The sequence below is a fragment of the Cyprinodon variegatus genome, unplaced genomic scaffold, assembly GCF_000732505.1.
Source record: "Cyprinodon variegatus isolate N-32 unplaced genomic scaffold, C_variegatus-1.0 Scaffold267, whole genome shotgun sequence".
In the NCBI taxonomy this organism is placed as follows: Eukaryota; Metazoa; Chordata; class Actinopteri; order Cyprinodontiformes; family Cyprinodontidae; genus Cyprinodon; species Cyprinodon variegatus.
Genome location: NW_015150720.1, coordinates 535721 through 548340, shown reverse-complemented (window position 1 = coordinate 548340; position 12620 = coordinate 535721). Strand labels below are relative to the sequence as shown.

At 37.0% G+C, this 12620-nt stretch overlaps 1 protein-coding gene across 1 annotated transcript in view; it reads left to right on the top strand.

The window, feature by feature from the left end:
* The first annotated feature begins 1962 nt into the window (after nucleotides 1-1962).
* LOC107089814 (glycogen phosphorylase, muscle form-like) overlaps nucleotides 1963-12620 on the top strand; it is a 14799-nt gene continuing 4141 nt past the window's right edge. The window contains exons 1-12 of the mRNA XM_015382793.1: nucleotides 1963-2277; nucleotides 5274-5375; nucleotides 5470-5548; nucleotides 5648-5751; nucleotides 6689-6820; nucleotides 6911-7022; nucleotides 7105-7187; nucleotides 8167-8310; nucleotides 8512-8604; nucleotides 10883-11029; nucleotides 11655-11818; nucleotides 12501-12615. Coding sequence (XP_015238279.1) covers nucleotides 2035-2277; nucleotides 5274-5375; nucleotides 5470-5548; nucleotides 5648-5751; nucleotides 6689-6820; nucleotides 6911-7022; nucleotides 7105-7187; nucleotides 8167-8310; nucleotides 8512-8604; nucleotides 10883-11029; nucleotides 11655-11818; nucleotides 12501-12615 — 1518 coding nt within the window. The 5' untranslated portion in view covers nucleotides 1963-2034. The remainder of the gene's footprint in view (nucleotides 2278-5273; nucleotides 5376-5469; nucleotides 5549-5647; nucleotides 5752-6688; nucleotides 6821-6910; nucleotides 7023-7104; nucleotides 7188-8166; nucleotides 8311-8511; nucleotides 8605-10882; nucleotides 11030-11654; nucleotides 11819-12500; nucleotides 12616-12620) is intronic.

Here is a 12620-nt window from a genome sequence, read left to right as displayed (position 1 = left end):
GATTCACTCTCCCAACCAGCTTTTATCCAATTTCAGTGCAGAGGTAGAAAGCCTCTTTAAGGGAGGAAATTATAATAATGCAGCACTGCGTCCCACTGAGACCAGCTGAGGAGACTACTGCTACTGCCATCCGACTGATAGTAATATACTAGTTTTTTTCTCCCGGCTTTTGCTGACATTAACAAGATACGCCTTTCAAATATCATGGCCTTTGGGACTGGGTCAGAGTAACTATTTATAGAAGGTCAAGACTTTATGATAGTGTGCTCGCCAGAGTGATAACTGAGAATAGAGTTGGTCTTAGTTGCTTTGCTGCAGCTAATTTAGTGTCAGTCGTTGCTCTGGGCTTTTGAATGTGATCTAAACACACACCGCATTGGTCAGTGACTACTTACAGTACCATTGCATTGTTTAGTGATACAGTAGTAAGCATGTGTGCGTGCAGCAGTGAAACCTTATCCGCTGTTTAAAATTTGGAATTATACTGCCATTTAATGCAGTAACTTGAATGTCATATCTTATAATGTCATAGCAAGTTTGAATTGCTTTACTTTCCCCAGAGTATTTATTAATGATAGTCCAAAATATTTTTCGTCGACAATATCATGTTTAATCTTTAGAGAGAAGTTCATTAAAACATGAAAAACAATAACCTCTTTTTCTATGGAAAGACATGAAATATATACTTTAATGAGATCAAAACACAGAAAATTCAAAATAAAAATAAAAATTTATGAAACCAGAGAAATGATATAACACCAGTAAATACAGTATAAGCTTAGGAGGAAATAACTTTGCAGGGAATTGCCTCCAAATATTGTGCTGATATTTTATGCAAATGAAAAAAATAAAAGGACATGATAGTGTTATAAAAAGTTAAGATTTAAGATTTTAAGGTGTGACAATCATTTGGCAGTAACACTAACTGATTTTAAATACAGCTGCAAGTTGTTTGGGTCTTTCTCCACCAGCTTTAGCGCCTTAGAAACTACTTGTTTTGTCTGATATTTTTATCTTTTCAGGACGACTCAAGCTAAGTCAAACAGTTTCTCTGAACAGTTTTTATAATTTTTTCTAGTTAAATTTAAACTGGACTTTGATTGGGCCATTCTAACACATTAAAATGCTTTCATCTAAATCATCATCTGGCTGGGTGTTTACAGCCAGCTGCTGCCAAACAATCATTTTCCCCCAAGATTCCCACGACATGACCCTGCTAACATCAAATATCAGTTAGAGAGTAGTTTGTTCATCTCAATTTCCATTGTTTCTTTTTCCATCATTCCTTTGTGTTTTGCATGTTGGTTAAAAGGTTTTCCTTTGGGTTCATAGTTGTCCTGTAAACACATTTTCTTAGCTGTTCAACTCTTCCAGAGTTAGAGAAGGTTAAACTGCAACATTCAGATGGTAGATTGATCAGTTTTCTGCAAACTTCTTTATTACCTGATCTTTCTACCAGCCATCCCATAACTTATCCCTTTTGTTGTGTTCATACTGATATTTTATTCAGAGGTACCTTTGCAATGGAGGCTCAATACAAGTAAGCTTCACTTTTTTTTAGATTTGTATGTAAAAACCTAAAAAAAACTATTACTTTACTCCGTTCACTTCACAATACATTGTTCTTTCACAAAACGTATGACATATATGTTTTTAGTTGTCCTATGGATAATCCTTCAGTTTAATACTATATCTGTTAAGTTCAATATTTATAAAAAAATTTCACTTTACAATGATTCCTTTAAATGATTGTATCATGTTGTGGGATGTTCTGTCCTTCTGCCAGGGACACATCATCCCTCCTAAATAGACCCCTCCTTAGATATTCATGAGACTGGAGTGATGTCCTCTGCCTCAGCATGTTCTCCGAACACTTTATGCAATGCACATAGGCCGCTCCACCCTCTGCTTAATATTAATAACCATGTCTTTAAAAAGCTTGTCCTGAGCCTGAGGTGTTGGGTGCTTCTCTAGCTGTGTCTCTGAGCTTTTTCTTTTACATCCCTACCCGCCTCAGGGAATTGAGCTGCCAACATGTCCAAGCCTCTGTCCGACCATGATAGGAAGAAACAGATTTCAGTGAGGGGCCTTGCTGGCGTTGAGAACGTCACAGATCTGAAGCTGAACTTCAACAGACATCTTCACTTCACGCTGGTTAAGGACAGGAATGTGGCCACCAAACGGGATTACTACTTTGCTCTTGCCCACACGGTGCGAGACCACTTGGTGGGCAGGTGGATCAGAACCCAGCAGCACTACTATGAAAAAGACCCCAAAGTAAGTTACACTCAGTACAGCAGCAAATGCAATCTTATAAACCCATATAAAATGAACCATTAGTGAAAGAGTACAAAAACAAGTATGGTTTTATAACTTTTATGGAAATAATAGTAATAAAAGAGGGAAAAAACATAAGACTGCCTAAAGTTTTATAATAGCTTGCAATTAATTTAGATTTCATAGGTTTTCTTTAGAAGAATGATGTCACAGAGGGGATCCAAAGGGGAGAAATGCCATCCCAAGAACCCCGGTTCCCCCACCCTCCTTCCCCTCATATTACCCCATTATAGCCACTTTATCAATGCCTGGAAACTTTCCATTTTTGATAAAAATACTGAAATCATGCAATAGCCTTTGGGTCATCTGTGCCACCCCCAACACTAAAATATCACATCATATAATACAGCTTGATTATCATTACCTATTACTTTAAAGCATAAAGCACTAGAACAATAAGAATGAGCTGTTTATGCTGTTTTCAAAAATGATTGATTTAATGCCCAAAATGGGGAATCGTTTGCATTGGTATTGAACAATATGTGCACATTCCATTGAAAACGAAGCGAAACATTTTTAATTTTGATGATTTCCACATGAAAGCATTGTTTTCCCAAATACCATCTTTGTATTTGCTCAGAAATTAACAAAACTGTGATACTCCTTGCATAATCATAATAAAGCTATTTATATGCCTAAATCAAGGGGAACACTATGGCGATAGCCGTACTGCTCCACTGGTGAAAGCAAAATCTGTTGCGCTGTTTTTTGGCATCAGGACAATTATTCTTATTGTCACATCGCCACACAGGACATTGTTAAAAAAAACAACAACTAAGGTATTAGTGTAAGTTGTGTTAATTTTTTTTAACAGTAAATAAATGACTTGGACCCCCCAAAAAATCTGATATACTAATCCTAATACAGAGCTCTGTGTGGACCATTCCCTGGAGAGAAGGAACTAAAGAGTGCTCATCATCCATAACAGCCTGTACTATCAGCTAAAATGATGTATACTGTAGGACATACCTGCTTCTAACAAAATGCCAATACTTAATTAAACTAAAAGAAATTGTCATGGAATGCTTAGGAGATAGGCAGTGTGTGATAACTAAGCCTAGAACTATATAGCTGAACCACTAGAACTGCACACTGTCACAAACAGCAACTGTTAGTGCTGTATCCTGCTTTAATAATTATGTTAATTTCAAGATGCAAAATATTTTTGCACACCTTCTTGATTGATGCTTTGCCAGGTAGTGATAACATAGTATTCCTAAAATATAAGTATTATATTTCCATTGTAGATTATTTTACATTGAAACTTTTATATTTTTTATAACCAAAGGTCAGTTTAGGCATCATTGCAAGCTGCCATAAAAAAAACAGGGCGAAACCGAAACACTTGCCCCTGCAAAATCTGAATACAGTAATAAACTGATTGAACTTTAGTGTCTTGTACTCAAGATAAATTGACTGTACTCTCTCTTTGACATCAGAACAGTTTTAACATACTGATGCCAGTATATGCCAGCCATGACATTTAGACTTCAGTAGGGTAGGGTGGGGGTTCTTAGCACTCTGCCGGTCTGCTCCCATTGCTTACAGTGTGTTGAAACACTAAACCCACCCATGACCTTCTGTTCCTGTCCCGTCTGACCGCCAACACGTACTCTTCCTCCTCCTCTTCGCTCAGGTCGTCTGAGCATGTGTGCTCCAAGGACATCCGGAGCTCTCTAGTTGAAACGCAGTTACATTAAAGCTTTATGTCAACAGCCTTCGAGTCATTAAGCAGCTGCTACAGCCAGGAACCTTAGAGAAACAATAAGGCACTGCTTCACTTGAATGAAACAATAAAACTGCAAGCCCCACCACATTTGCTCTTAAAAAATGTCAGCCAGAAAAGTGTGTTATTACAGGCAAAGAGATGAGAAAGGGGTGAAAGTCAGCTCATCCCTTTTTCTTTGTCTGAGAATATCTATGGAGGCTCATTAATAAACTTACTGAATAAAGGAGAGAGAGCCCCCTTTGCTCCTGTAACATCTGCTGAAGCACTGCTTTCAAAGAACCTCCTAGTGTTTGTATGAAAACGTTTGCTCAGAGGTCAGTCGGGTGCAACAGCTCAATACGAAGCATGGTGACACACTGGGGTTCATCTTTAAAAGGTCAAAGGTGAATACCATGCTGGTTTAACTGGAAAGCACAAACAGGAAGGTCATCCAGGCTAAAAAAGGTGCAGACCCTGTGATCTATTCTCTGACACCGATTGCATTTCTTTCTTGGAGAAAGCGAGGAGGAATTCATAAATCAAAAACAACTTGGGACATACTGGTATATGTAATCAAATTAGTCCAGTGCACTGATCAAGAAAGAGCCCCTCTCAGTTTCCTTTGCTGTCCTTTAAATACATTTTTTGAAGCAGTCTCTCTGTCCTCCTGTACTTAAACTCCACAATCAAAGATTATCAGTTTCTGGCTGACCTTTACAGCGACCTCTTTGGGAGCTATTTTTTGCCCAGCCCAAAATGTTGGACGTTATGTAATACCCAAAGCAATCTGTTCCCCTAGTCCCCCCCGCTCTCCCCGCACCCTTCCCTGGTCCTCTTCCTTCCCTCCTATGCCTGTGTGTGCCCTTCCATGTCAGAGTCAAAGAAAAAAACTAACATAATCTAAATGGCAAAGGCTAAACACAGGCTCAGGTGGCACATTTATATGCGCTCCCAACCATGAAACTAAATCATGAAACCTGAAGTTTTTTCTAAGGGTGGGGTGGGTGTTATTTTGACATTTGGCATATGAATTCAAAGGTCCATGGTTTCAATGCCAAACACAGTGGGCACACGGGGGGGTGGGGGTCCTGTTATATTTTGCTGTCATATATGTGCATGCCCTCAAGTGAATACTTTTTGAGCTCCAAACCTCTAAATGTCCAATCGAATCATTTGTATTTTGTATTAAATTTAAGCTTATTTCCTTTCTTTTCTGTCCAATCTGCAGCGTGTCTACTACATCTCCCTGGAGTTCTACATGGGCCGCACACTCCAAAATACCATGGTCAACCTTGCACTGGAGAACGCCTGTGATGAGGCCATGTACCAGGTGAGATAAAGGAGATTTAGTTTACTCCTCCTCAAATTGTCTTTCCAAATAATTTACAAAGGAGCAGCTCTCCTAAAATCCCTGTACCTTGTAGATGGGTCTGGACATGGAGGAGTTAGAGGAGATGGAGGAAGATGCTGGACTGGGTAATGGAGGCCTGGGTCGTCTTGCTGGTAGGTCTTTTCTTTTTAGTTTTGCGCTTTGTACAAGAAAAAGAATTATGAGTCTCACATGAATTGAACACGTTCTCACATGTTCTGTCTGTTGTTTAGCCTGTTTCCTGGACTCAATGGCATCACTGGGTCTGGCTGCATATGGTTATGGCATTCGTTATGAATTCGGCATCTTCAACCAAAAAATCCTCAATGGATGGCAGGTAGAGAGAAGATCAAACTTTGGGTTTATTTCCTGTACAAATGTTCACTCATACAGTACATTATACAAGTTCTATGTAACATTCTCTAAAAATACATCTAGATAATTAAAAATGTCAATTTTCACAACATAAGGCTGTGCACATTTGAAATGATGGGAAGTTTAGTAGAACTAAAGTAAGAATCTAAAAAGGTGAAAAATGATTTGGGCTTTTTTATTCAGTCTACTCTATTCTGAAACCCTAAATAAAAAATATGTGCTGCATTTTGAAGTCACCTACTGTTACCCTCCCCTTAGATTCAGAATCTGCTATTTCTGTCACATTTTTGCACTAAAACAATTAATCTGAGTTTGGTACCACATGGTTTTATATAAGGGCAATAGAGCACCAAGCTTAAGATGAAGAGATTGTTATCTTACAGCATGAGGGAGAATTTATTGACAGGGCATCAGTTTATCATGCCCTGCACCAAAATGGACATACTGTAACAGACCGCCATTTACGGTTTGTCTAAAACCATACAGGCAACACCTCAAGAATGTTTAACAAAAGCCTTTGGGTAGTTAAGAAGAAAATGTGACTTTTGATTATTAATGGATTGAAATAAACATGGGCTCATCTAGCTGAATCCTGTAGCTTACTATCTAATAAAAACCCAAACATACAGTAGAGCAACAGCCACATAAAAAAGTTTTGTAATTGGAGTTGCTTTATCTCATATAATCAACATAAAATTTGGCTATTGTAACATCTGGAAATATTATGAGAAGAGGGATACATAATTTCATAAGACCCTACACTTAATGGTAAATTCTTCTGTTTTACTATGGATCCCCTGGAGGATAAATTTTCTCTGTTATGAAAATGTTCTCTGTGCTTGGCCTACATCAGAAACCTAATTTCGAATTAAGTCCAATGAATGTTTGCCACCTCTCAGGTGGAGGAGGCCGATGACTGGCTGCGCTATGGCAACCCCTGGGAGAAAGCTCGACCAGAGTACACTCGCCCGGTTCACTTTTATGGCAGAACTGAGCATCACCCCGATGGTGTCAAATGGGTGGACACTCAGGTGAAAATATTAACTGAAGTAAAAAAGATCAAAGATTATTCAGGTTATACAGATGTCATTAAACTTTGCTGTCTTTTCATTCACTGATAGGTAGTCCTGGCTCTGCCGTATGACACGCCTGTGCCTGGCTACAGAAACAACGTTGTGAACACCATGAGGCTATGGTCTGCTAAAGCTCCTTGCGAGTTCAACCTTAAAGACTGTAGGTGTTTGACTTTCATGACACGTTTTAAACACCAGATTTTACTTAAACTAATGCGTTCATGTTTTATTTTATCTTACAGTCAATGTTGGTGGCTACATTCAAGCTGTTTTGGACAGGAACTTGGCTGAGAACATTTCTCGTGTGCTTTACCCCAACGACAATGTAAGAAACACTATATTATCCTTTGATGCATTAAAACTAGACCTACTATTGACAGTCATGTGAAAAATGATTACAACTTATGTAAGTCTGGGGTTTTTTCTAACACATTTGAGTATATGGATATTCAATATACTCAGATATTCAATACATAATGTAGTGAAGCTGAATTATGGTCCGATAAAAATGTCAAGATCTATGATTAAAGCCAGAAATGAAACAGAGCCATTCAATTCCTGGCATAAAGATGCTACACAATATTTGTTAATATTTATCATTGACATTGTTATTTATTTTACACAATCAGATCTCTCAATAAAATGACGAAGTTCATATTCACTGAACGTCTTGAATAAAAAAAATCAAAATAATAAATTGAACAAAAGAAAACATCCCTTCAGCCTGTCTTATTTTGTGACAGTGAAATTAGATAAATGTTATGTTGTAATCCTTTAATAGAGAAACAAAATATTGCTGATTTGTGACTAAAGCAAAAATAATTTCAATTATATTTCAATTTAGAAATATTTTCCAAATGAAAATTGGAATTTCATCCTGATTTTATTGTAGCCTCCAGTGCGTCTAACTGGCCGCAGAGACCGTTTAATCACCAGAATAGATCCACCTGTACTGTATGTCATTTAATCCTGGTCCTAATCCTCATCTGAAGGCCTCAGAGAATATTAATAAATAAATAGCATCATGAAGGCCATGGAACACAGCAGACAGTTTAGGGAAGTTTGGATGGATTGATGGATGGGTGTGTGGGTGGAGCATTGTTAAAAGATCCTTTTAACTAACTTAAATATAACACAGCTCATTGCACAACAGTTGCAAAAGAACCTGTCCAAATTTTCACTTTATTCAAGGCTGTGGTAATTATATCAAAACACAATTTTAACTGAATGAAATTCCTGATTTAATCAATAAAAATATCTTTTGAGATCTGTCCTCAGAACAAAAATGTGTTCTTTTTGTTCAGTTCTTTGAAGGAAAGGAGCTCCGTCTGAAGCAGGAATACTTCGTGGTGTCTGCCACCCTGCAAGACATCATCCGTCGTTTCAAGGTCTCCAAGTTTGGCTCGAGGGAGATCGCTCGCACTGACTTCAGCAAACTGCCTGACAAGGTGAAGTGGGAAAACTTGACAGAATTACCTATGTCAAATGTCTTTTATGAAAGAATTTCTGTCAATGTGTTAAGCAGGTTGTAGGTGTGTTTACTGATCCTTTAGAATTATACTTGACATAAAAAAGAAGCTTTGATAGTTTCATGTTAGTTATTGGGGTTTGCATATATTTAATAGAGAAATTATTATCTGCTCATGCAGGTTGCAATCCAACTAAATGACACCCACCCTGCAATGGCTATTCCTGAGCTGATGAGAGTTCTTGTTGATGAAGAGAAGCTGGCTTGGGAACAGGTAAATTGGGAAAATTTTCTATTTTTATTTGCTTCATTTTTTAGAAGTTTGTAAGCATGTTTTCTCCACAGGTACAAATCAGTGACTAAAATATCATCAAAATTATTTTGGATTTTATTTATTCTATATAACATGTGAAGATGAGACACGTGGTAATGCATTTATTTTCTTTATTTATGTTGATAACAGCTTTCAGTTTTGATTAAAGTAGTGTTTTTTTTATTATATTACATAAGAGTACATTTAAACACATACTGCACATTATTACCATACAGTATCTAATCATTGGAAAGACTGCAGATTTTACATTTGTCTTCCTCAAGCAGGTTAAGCTGCAAAGAGGCAATTCCTACAGAAGTATTGGTCTAATAGTAGGTAGCAACTGTGCACAAGCAACAGGCATAACTGCAGCTTCGACAGGGATTGGGAAACAAAGCCCCCTGAAGAATTAGCCAGAGATTTATGAAGTCTGGATTAAGCTAGAAACTAGTACTTTATGAGCCTCCATTCAAGGTCAGTTAAGGATGAGGGCTAGAACTACTGAATCTCTTGTTATGCCACTCCTGAAAGATCAACATCAGAAGAGTCTTGCCGGTGCTCAGGAGCAAAGGATCTAAATAGTTCTTAGATAAAAGGACAGCATTTTATTTGCTTAGGCTCTTCTGTGAGATTTTCACAGTCAGTGAAGACTTAGGGAGCCATCATCTACAGATGTTTGTCCACTTATAGAAACAAAAGATATGTTTCCTTCTTACTGTCCCCACGTGGGGCTCCAGAGGATTGATTACTGCAAAGCCCTTGACTCACAAAGATTTTAAGGTCCTCTTTACATGAATGACTTCAGATCAGTGGTGTCTAAACTTTTTACTACAAGGGCCCAAATCCTCAAATTGACTTCATTGTTTGTGGGACTTTTTTTGTTTTGCTTTTTTTTTTTACTGAACACCCCAGATAATTTGTGAATTTCTTTTGCCAGGTAAAATACATCTGGGACATTTACAAAAATAGTGTATCTTTGGGTGTATACACTGTAAATAATTGTAACTGCAAAAAAAATACATTAAACTATTTTTATTTTCTCAGGGAAAAATAGTCACTCTTCTTAAATTTGTTATGTTTAGTCAAGTTTAATCACTTGATTAGTCGCAGATATGGTAACATCTTTGCTTGAAAAAGGGGTCTCCACCTGCATAAAGTTACTGCAGATGAGCCTAACTATTCTAGTTACTGCAGATGAGCCTAACTATTCTATTCTTAATTCGAATTCAACCCCCCCATTATTATTTCAAGAACCTCAAATGGCCCCTGATCCACATTTTAGACACATCTGTTTTAAACCAGTGAGCTTCCTAAACTGAATAGGATTGTTTTGCCTTACATGTGGGATCAGATCGGCCTTTGTTATTTAATCTAATCTCATATCACTGAAGTCTACTGGTATAAATGTTAATAAGTTATTAGTCAGTTTGTATTGTACTGTTCACCAAAGATTACATTTAATATACATTAGTGCAATAGCTAAGTATTGATTGTAAACATTAAGAAGTATACAGATATAATTTTCAGCTTACTCATATTTCGGCACTGAAAATTATTTTTATTTTTATATAACACTGTAGGAGCCAATTATTTTTTCTTAGTGATTAAAAATGTCTTTTGTTTTTGTGCATAATTTAGCTAAGTTATTTAATTTATTGTTTAATATCTGTTATGAGATTATGTTTTTTGGTCATTTAGTCATGTTCCTTTATTTTTTGGTTAGTTATGATTAATTTAGGTTAATTATTTTTTATAAATAGGCAGTCAATGGTAGGACCAGCATGCGTCTGGGTGGGTGTATGGTTTTTTACCAGCGCAAGAGAAACATGGAGGAAATGTTTTTTTTGTTTGCTTGCCTGAGGAAAAAATAAACTGAAAAAGCTAAGAGAGTTTACCTGGAAATTTTTTTCTTTTTCCCTGCGTAAAATAAGTCCATGGTGCATCTGTGGCCTTTGTGGACTTCAGAATCAGAATCAGAAATACTTTAATAATCCCAGAGGGAAATTCCTCTATTTTGTGTCATCAAAGCTGAGCCACAACAAATACTACAACGTTGGGTCTTATTTAGAGACATGGTCATCTTCCCTTTAACTAAATTACTGAATAGAATTATCATTTTGATGATACTACAATATAAATGAATGCAATAAATCTGTATTTTAATATGATGAAGATAATAAATGAAGAAACAGGAATGCATGAAAAAGTAAAGTAATTGTTTTCTGTTGGTGCTTCTGAGGCCTGGGATATTTGTGTGAGGACCTGTGCCTACACCAACCACACAGTCCTTCCAGAAGCTCTGGAGCGCTGGCCAGTAGACCTGTTTGCCCACCTGCTGCCCCGTCACCTGGAAATAGTCTATGAGATCAACCGTCGCCACCTGGAGGTTGGTACTGCAAACTGCAACATCTGTTCAGACACAACAAGGATTTGCATCCAAAAACATCTTTGCCAACAAAGCTTGAGAAAACACTCTGTGATTAAATAGAACTATTATTTGTCTTTACATAGTCCATTTAGCCTTGGATTAGGATATTGAAATGAAACTAAATATGTTTAATCTCATAACAAGAATAAAAAGAGAATTTATATAACACTAAAAGCAGAGCAACTGTCATTAAGTAATTTATGTTTTTATCAAAGAGACTTCTCAAAAATAGGGTGCATTCAAGCGCTGATATACTGGAATATTAAAGCCTTAAAAATAAAATGATGAGTTTTATTTTCAACATCTGTCAGAAGAAAACTCCTACATCCCCGGTGAAACAAGACAAAAATGTTTCTGACATAAAGTGGTGGGCAGAGCTGCACAATAAAAAAGAAAAAGAAAATGCTTTCATCTGAAGGCTTTCATCTACTCACACTGATGAAAATGGTCCTGATGCTGGTAACGTGTATTGTGAATTCACCGTGTGACCTTTTGTGTATGGACAAAGACCAGCTTTGATGTAGCAGGAAGAAATTGTTATATGATTCTTTTAGTAATCAGGAATTCCTTTTGATTTTTGTAGAAAGTTGCTGCCAAGTTTCCAGGAGACCATGATCGTCTTCGCCGGATGTCGCTGATTGAGGAGGGTGGGCAGAAGAGGATTAACATGGCCCATTTGTGCATCGTTGGTGCTCACGCTGTTAACGGTGTAGCCCAGATCCACTCTGATATCCTGAAAGCTACGATGTAAGTAAACCAAAAATTTTTTTTAATTAGTATTTAATTACTATCCCATAATTAAGTAAAAAGTCACTGTTTTGTGTTTTGGGGATTTATGTAATGGAGCAGCAAAAAGCAGAGAAAACGTGATGAATGAATGATTTAAAAAAATTTAAGAAGGATCGGAAATTTTGTTTACCTCATTCACACCTTCTTGTCTGTGGCAGCATCATGCTATGGACAAGCATATCTTCAATAGGTACACTGAAACTGTATTAATTGTATGTACAATTGAAGGGAGGTGAATGTTTTGCAATAATGTAATAAAACCTGTTAAAGGCACGCAGAAAGAAGGTGGATAATTGCAAAAAAAAAAAGAATATTTAACTAGAATAGTTTTAGTGGGATTTAAAGCATTTCTTTTTTTCAAGGAATTCGAGACAGAGAGGCAGCAGCAGCTAAAATACCAAAAGATTCATAATAAATAAAACAGAATTGTTTAGGAAAAAAATCTATAAAACCTCTAATTGTGAGAATCTGACAAAGCTGAGCTTTTTGGCAAAAAAAATATGAGAAACAGACCTCAAGGAGTATGAATGCTTTATCAAGACATTGTATATGTAATAGTTATATTTAGATCATCAATGTCAAACAGCTTTAAATTTCCTCTATGTGTTTAATGATATGAGATGATTTCTTTACCCTCCAGCTTTAAGGACTTCTATGAAATGGAGCCCCACAAGTTCCAAAATAAGACGAACGGCATCACCCCTCGCCGCTGGCTGGTCATGTGCAATCCCGGGCTGGCTGAGGTCATTGCAGAGGTCAG